This window comes from Macrobrachium nipponense, chromosome 26 (assembly GCF_015104395.2).
Source record: "Macrobrachium nipponense isolate FS-2020 chromosome 26, ASM1510439v2, whole genome shotgun sequence".
Taxonomy (NCBI): domain Eukaryota; kingdom Metazoa; phylum Arthropoda; class Malacostraca; order Decapoda; family Palaemonidae; genus Macrobrachium; species Macrobrachium nipponense.
The window spans coordinates 5,503,325-5,511,538 of record NC_087215.1 but is presented as its reverse complement, the minus strand read 5'-3'; the positions used below and the strand labels follow the sequence as shown (position 1 = coordinate 5,511,538).

The following is an 8,214-nucleotide window of genomic DNA, read 5'->3' as shown; positions in this document are numbered from 1 at the left end:
AACCCCGCACTATAAATACCACCCCCAGTCGAAATTAGAGACCTGTGATAAGGCAAAAAAAAAAAAAATAAAAAAAAAATAATAATAATATTATTATTTTATTATCATTATTATTATTATTGTTGGTTATTATTATTATTATTATTATTATTATTATTCATTATTATTATATTATATTATTATTGTACCTAATGATTTTGTAATTTTTTTATTTTATTAGTTTAAATTTTGTTTTTCATATTGTTATCATTACCACCACGTGTCATCTGGAGGGAGGAAGAGAGAGAGAGATAGAGAGAGAGAGAGAGAGAACGCTGACATTCATTCTGCAATTCAATGTAAAATTTTAAACAAAAAGGAGAGACAGAGAGCACTGACCATAGGGGTACATCTGGCCCTCAAATCTACATATCGGAACACTCGATGTAAACCGCGACGACTGGAGGCGGATTAGCCCGCCCCCCGCCCCCGCTCCCACTACCTCCTCAAAAAAAAAAAAAAAAAAAAAAAAAAGCCGGATGGGGAAAACAAGCGAGCGTAGGATTAAAAATTAGCGGCACTTAAACCTATGGGATCCCTGGGCGGGGGAATCCTTTGATGGAATGTAGGACTCGTTTCTTTTAGTGTTGTAGGAACAGACATTTTTTAGGGAAGTTTATACAAAACCAAGGTGACAGATATTTTGATGGTATTAAAATTTTTTTTTAAGAATAAATAAACTTTTTACAATTTTTTTTTTTTATTTCTGACTCTGCTTGGAAGGATTACAATACCCATTTCCTATAAATACTTTAAATCCTGTATGGGGTAACAAACAAACACAAACATGCACACAAACGCACACACACACGCATATATATATATATATATATATATATATATATATATATATATATATATATATATATATATATATATAGTATATATATATAGTTTATTTATATTGATAGATATTTGTATACACACACACACACACACACACACATATATATTATATATATATATATATATATATATATATATATATATATATATATATATATATATATAATATATATATACATGTATATAATATATATGAGCATATGCCTCCTTGTTTTTTCAAAAATGTATTGTTTTCTTCAATGAATCATCTGTGTGCTCCTCCAAGGTGTGGCTGCCTCAAATAACGCTAATCTTGCCCTCAGGCGTTTTCTCGTTACTGTAATGTGAATCGACCTTATGCTAATGTCAGTTTGGATATTAAGTCTACTTTTACTATGTTTTTGCCCTGTATGATCAGTTATGCCTAAGTAAAGGGGTCGTATTAGACTCCGAAAGTTCTTTGCCCTCTCGCCTTTCATTTTCATCCTTTGGCAAACCTTTATATATATATTATATATATATCTATATATATATATATATATATATATATATATACTATATATATATATATATATATATTTATACATAAAGTCAAAATATATAAATTATTTTTGAAAAATATATATGACTATCAATATACCATTTTTATTCAACCATTTTGTGATTTTGAAGGTTCTTCCAGAACTTAAAAATAAAGATTAATATATGAAATTACAAAGTGAACCTGTAAACGAAAAGATAATAATCAAATATAAGTAAAAAATATCAACTCTTATGAAGGTAAATGTTATTCAAAATAAATGCCTTATTATTTTATAATAAGATATTAACAAATATTTATGAGCAGCATCACTCATTCTGGAAAGGATTGAATGATCAGAAGGTATCTGGCGTCACAAGGGCCAAGGTTCCCAGACGGGAAGTGAATCAGGTTAAAAAAGAAAAAAAAAAAAAAGGTGCTTCTAGGAAAAGATAAACATCAGGTGTCATCTCCTGACCCAGTCCTTGCTCTCTCTCTCTCTCTCTCTCTCTCTCTTCGTCTCTCTCTCTCTCTCTCTTTCCTTTCAAATTGTCGTATGACTTTGCAGAATAGATCTCAACCTCTCTCTCTCTCTCTCTATCTCTCTCTCTCAAATGTCGCATAGTGTTCTAGAAAAAATGTCAGCTTTCTCTCTCTCTCTCTCTCTCTCTCTCTCTCTCTCTCTCTCTCCTTCCTTTCAAATGTCGCATAGTGTTCTAGAAAAAATGTCAGCTTTCTCTCTCTCTCTCTCTCTCTCTCTCTCTCAAATGTTGCATGGTGCTGCAGAATAAATTTCAGCATTCTCTCTCTCTCTCTCTCTCTTTCTCAAATGTTGCATGGTGCTGCAGAATAAATTTCAGCATTCTCTCTCTCTCTCTCTCTCTCTCTCTCTCTCTCTCTCATGTCGCATAGTTCTGCAGAATGAATTTTAGCTCTCTCTCTCTCTCTCTTCTCTCTCTCTCTCTCTCTCTCTCTCTCTCTTTCTGTCAAATGTCGCATAGTGTTCCAGAAAATATGCCAGCTTTCTCTCTCTCTCTTTCTCTCTCAAATGTCACATAGTGCTCTAGAAAAAAATGTCAGCTATCTCTCTCTCTCTCTCTCTCTCTCTCTCTCTCTCTCTCTCTCTCTCTCTCACAAATGTCGAATAGTGCAACAGAATAAATTTCAACTCTCTCTCTCTCTCTCTCTCTCTCTCTTTCTCGAATACCGCATAGTTCTGCAGAATGAATTTTAGATCTCTCTCTCTCTCTCTCTCACTCACTCTCAAAATGTCACATAGTATTCTAGAAAAAAATGTCAGCTATCTCTCTCTCCTCTCATCCTCTTCTATCCACGCCTCTCTATCTTCTCTCTCTCTCCTCTCACAAATGTAGAATAAGGTGCTTGACTGAATAAATATCAACTTCTCTCTCTCCTCTGCTCCTCTCTCTCTTCTCTCTCTCTCTCTCTCTCTCTCAAATGTTGCATAGTGCTGCAGAATAAATTTCAGCTTTCTCTCTCTTTCTCTCTCTCTCTCTCTCTCTCTATCTCTCTATCTCTCTCTCTCTCCCTCTCTATCTCTGTCAATCCTCAATCAAATGTCGCATAGTGTTCCAGAAAATATCTCGGCTCTCTCTCTCTCTCTCTCTCTCTCTCTCATATACAGCAAACTAAGATAAAACGCCCATCACGTAAACAGACCAATTACAAAGACACCAAACACTCGTTCAGTTCACAATGAGCAACATTACCTCAGGGCACCTTAACATGAATAATAATATAATTAAAAAAAGATCTTCCATTTCCCGCAAAAGAGATTTCAACCTCACTTGGAATCTATAAAAACCGGTTTTCCAAGGCTTTCCTTTTACGGAAATCGTGTGACATGCGAATAGTAAATTATAATGCGCTGAGCTGACCTCACTTTTTTTTTTAACTGTCCAGATCTGACCTCATTTTTTTTAAAACTGTCCAGATGGGTCATGTGCGCTGCTGTCACCTTGACCTGGAATAATCTGATGGTATAATTATTCCTCTTATTTACGTATCTATCTATTTATTTCTGATGTGAGAGGGTTACTGCATTCGTCAGGCAAAAGGGGAGATTTACATATTTGAGAGAGAGAGAGAGAGAGAGAGAGAGAGAGAGAGAGAGAGAGAGAGAGAGAGAGAGAAGAGGAGCGATTTATATACTTATTTCTAAATATGTCCGTATGACTGCTTTTATCTAATAGCAACTAATAGGTTTTTTTTATTTCGAGGATTATCATCCTCTTCCAAAGCTGTTAGATTCCTTTTGTTCATTAGTATATTTGTTCATTTGCTTGTGTTCAGTCTTCTTTGTTATTCATACGAGTCAGGACACAAGACCAGTTTAACAAGGCAAACACAGCAGTTATTTGATCTGAACAATAATATATATACATAATAGATAGGTAATTAATAAATTCTTCTGTTTAAACAGGATACGTCTCAAGTGTAAAAGACCCATTAAAACACTCTGGTTTAAAGCTAAATATAGTCTTTAGCTTTAAGCCAGAGTGTTTTAATGGACATTTTATACCTGAGAATATATATATATATATATATATATATATATATATATATATATATCTATATATATATATACTATATATGATATATATATAGATATATAATATATAATATATATATATATATATATATATATACTATATATATATATGTATATATATCATATATATATATATATATATATATATATATATATAATATATATATATATTATTATATATATAATCTACACATATATATATATATATATAATATATATATATATATTCTATTATATATATAATATATATATTAATATATACACCAGAGGAAATGGCAAACAAAAACTAAGGTCACAGAAAGACGCAGAGAAGGTTTTATAAAAACTGTATTTTACATCGTTACAGGTTCAGAAATTCGAGAAAAAACATAAAATACATCGAAATGAGTCAGCGAATCTCAGCTGTTTGAACCACTTGGCAGAGGTAGATGGGATTAGAGTAAAAAAAGGAAATAAGACACCAAAAGACAACTAAAGACAAGACCAGTATATCCTTAGGATACAATTTGAATCAACAGAGACGAGGTACTCCTAATCTTGAGTAGGATACGCGAAAGGATTTTTTAATGTTTTAGATTATCCTTCGGGAGAATATCCTTCGTAGAGGCAATCTCCTAAAAAAAGGTTTTCCTGCCAGTGACTGACTGACTAGTTAGCTTCTCTCTGGCGTCGTCGACGACGGTGGATGTGTCTACCACCCGTGGCCGTATCCACCACCGAAGCCACCACCGTATCCGCCACCAAAACCACCGCCGTATCCGCCACCATGTCCGTATCCGCCTACGTGGACGGGGACGGGAATGACGTGGACTGGCTGGTAGATGGGGGCGTGTCCGAAGCCACCTCCGAAGCCACCTTTCTTACCGAAGCCGCCCTTCTTGAACTTCTTGAAGGGCTCGGGGTCGGCCACGGGGCTTGCGGAGGTCGTGGTGAAGAGGGCGGACACCGCCAGCAGGAGGGCGAGGACTAAGGAAGCCTGTGGGCGCAGGAGGAGAGAGAGAGAGAAAGGGCGTTAAGAGTAATTCAGTGTCCCAGGAAGAGATGGGTGAAAGAATCTTAAGGTTACGTGAAATGTTTCTCTCATTATGAGGTTTTTGAGTGAATGGTGAATTTTGAATGAATGATGACACAATGAATAAATAGGCTAATGAATGATTAATTGAAGAAATTGATAAATAAATCAGTCTCACTGATGAATTTGAAACTTTTCGTTATGAGGTTCTTGAAATAGGGGAGTGGAATTTTGAATGAATGATGAGAAAATGAATAAATAGGTAAATGAATGATTCAATGAAGAAATGAATAGATAAATCAGATAAATAAATTAGATGAAAAAATAAATTCGATAAACAAAATCACTGATGAATTTAAAAACCAGGGTCCCAGGAAGAGATGGCAGAAAGAATTTTAAGGTTACGTGAAATGTTTCTCCAAATGAGGTTCTTGAAATAGGGGAGTGGAATTTTGAATGAATGATGACAAATGAATAAATAGGTAAATGAATAATCAAATGGATGAATCGATAAATAAATCAGATAAATGTATATAAGGAAAAATAAAAATAGAAAGAATAGATAAATAAATCAGATAAATGTATATAAGGAAAAATAAGAAAGATAGAATGAATAGAAGGAAAGAGAGGAGAGAGAGACAATTAAAGCGAAATTGAAAGTACGAAGGCAAAGGGAAACTCTCTACAACATTTGTATGACGGACATAAAAAATGAATTAATTTGTTCCTCGAACGTCACAGGGGGAAGGAATAAGGATAAAAATAAAAGGAATAATAATAAAATAGAGGAGTGATGCAATTCAGATCATTATTAAGGCAAAAGTGAAAGTATGAAGGTCTGAAGGCAGACAGGAACTTTGGATATTCTTAGAACAGACAAAACAAAAATAAATTTATTTGTTCCTCTCACGTCACAGAAGGAAGAAATAAGAGGGAAATAGAAGGAATAATGATAAAAGAGAATGGTGCAATCCAGGTAAATAATTAGGGGAATGGGGAAGACTGTACAACATTCTTAACCTTTAATAAGGTGTGGTCTGTCATCCTGGTAAGAAAATAATTCCAGGTTTTGTAGAGCAGCTTAATTTTAATATCTTGGGCAATGTCAAAGGTACACAACATTAATGTGGTGAATGTGTTGTTGATTGTATCGCGAAGATAATATAGGAAGAAGGTATTTAACCGGTGATACTTTAGAGAAATGTTTTGCTATTGGGAAATGGTTTTATACTTAGATTTAGGTTTAAAAAACATTGAAGAGATATAGGAAGAATGCATTTAACCTGTGATACTTTAAAGAAATGTTTTGCTAATGGGGAATGGTTATATACTTAGATTTTGATAAAAAGAAAAAAATACACGTCGATTGAAAAATAACTTATATTTTGATAAAAATAAAATGGTCGGTAGGAAGATAGTTACTTAAATTTTTATAAAAAGAAAAAAATACATTGTCGATTGAAAAATAACTTATATTTTGATAAAAAAAATGGTCGGTAGGAAGATAGTTACTTAAATTTTGATAGAAAAACATTGTCGATAGAAAGATTGTTACTTAAATTTTGATAAACATTATCGATAGACATTTACCTATTTCAATAAAAAAAGCATTGTCAATAGAAAGATGCTTATATTTTGATAAATAAAAACTGTCGATAGATAGATAGTTACTTAAATTTTGATAACAACAAGCATTGTCGATAGAAAGATAGTTACTTAAATTTTGATCAAAGGGATGTTGATAAACACTAAATATCTTCACTGGGTTATACTTAACAAAACGTTTAGCTTATGCGGAATGGTTACTTAAATATTGATAATAACCAGATTATTTAGATATTTTAAAAAGAATCCTCTGGAACCGAAAAAAAATCCTCTGGAACACACACTGACAAAAAAAAAAAAAAAAAAAAAAAATCGAGCCAACAAAGACTTCCCAGAACTTCGGCTCCAACACCGATACTTACAAACTTCATCGTGAGACTTTGTAATTCCTCAGAGGACTTCGTCTTCTAGTGAGCTCGGCTGCTCTTTCTGCCTTCAGTCGGTTAGTGCCTGGGTATTTATACCCAACGGAGGAGGCATACCCCGGGGGACGGAAGACGGTATTTCCATGACCTCCCTGGCGAGGGAAGGGGCGTGGCCTCGCCCCCCAACCGCCCTCCCGAATTCTGGGACGCAAGAGGAGGGAAGTAGGTCTTAGAGAGAGAGGGAGAGAGAGAGAGAAGAGAGATTATTTGTGAAGAGTTTTGACCACACACAGACACACACACCACACACACACACACACACATATATATATATATATATATATATATATATATATATATATAGATATATATATATATATATATATATATATATATATATATATATATATATATATACATATACATATATATATATATATATATATATATATATATATATATATATATATATATATATATATATATATATGTATATGCATGTATATATTTATATTTCGTATGGTCAAAACTCTACAAATAGTTTCTCTCCTCTCTCTCTCTCTCTCTCTCTCTCTCTCTCTCTCTAGGGAAAAGTTTTTCATACACTTCTAAATAATAATATACCTTACCACCTCTCTCTCTCTCTCTCTCTCTCTCTCTCTCTCTCTCTCTCTCTCTCTCCTCTCCGAGGGAAAAGTTTATCATATACTTCTTGAAAAGATATTATACCTAACTGCTCCCCCCCCTCTCTCTCTCTCTCTCTTTCTCTCTCTCTCTCTGGGAAAAGTTTTTCATATACTTCTTGAAAAAATATTATACTACCTTACGGCCCCCCACTCTCTCTCTCTCTCTCTGTCTCTCTCTCTCTCTCTCTCCTCCAGGAGATGTTTTTTCATATACTTCTTGAAAAGAAAAAATATTATATCTAACGGCTCCCCCCCCCCCTCGCTCTCTCTCTCTCTCTGGGAAGAAGTTTTTTCATACACCTTCTACATAATGATATACCTTACCACCTCTCTCTCTCTCTCTCTCTCTCTCTCTCTCTCTCTCTCTCTCTCTCTCTCTCTCTCCAGGGAAAAGTTTATCATATACTTCTTAAAAAATATATTTGTATATATTTATATTTTGTATGGTCAAAACTCTACAAATAGTCTCTCTCATCATTCTCCTCTCCACCCCCCGCCTCTCTCTCTCTCTCGTCCTCTCTCTCTCAATCGTCTCTCTCTCTCTCTCCAGGGAAAAGCTTATCATATACTTCTTAACAATGCATATGTAT

At 34.0% G+C, this 8,214-nt stretch overlaps 1 protein-coding gene across 1 annotated transcript; it reads right to left on the bottom strand.

The window, feature by feature from the left end:
• Positions 1-4,265: 4,265 nt before the first annotated feature.
• LOC135199981 (protein suex-1-like) lies at positions 4,266-7,096 on the bottom strand. The gene is made up of 2 exons (XM_064228169.1): positions 6,936-7,096; positions 4,266-4,932 (listed from the first exon to the last, which is right to left on the bottom strand). The coding sequence occupies exons 1-2, from the start codon at positions 6,942-6,944 to the stop codon at positions 4,648-4,650; spliced, it is 294 nt and encodes a 97-aa protein (XP_064084239.1). The 5' UTR covers positions 6,945-7,096; the 3' UTR covers positions 4,266-4,647.
• Positions 7,097-8,214: the final 1,118 nt, after the last annotated feature.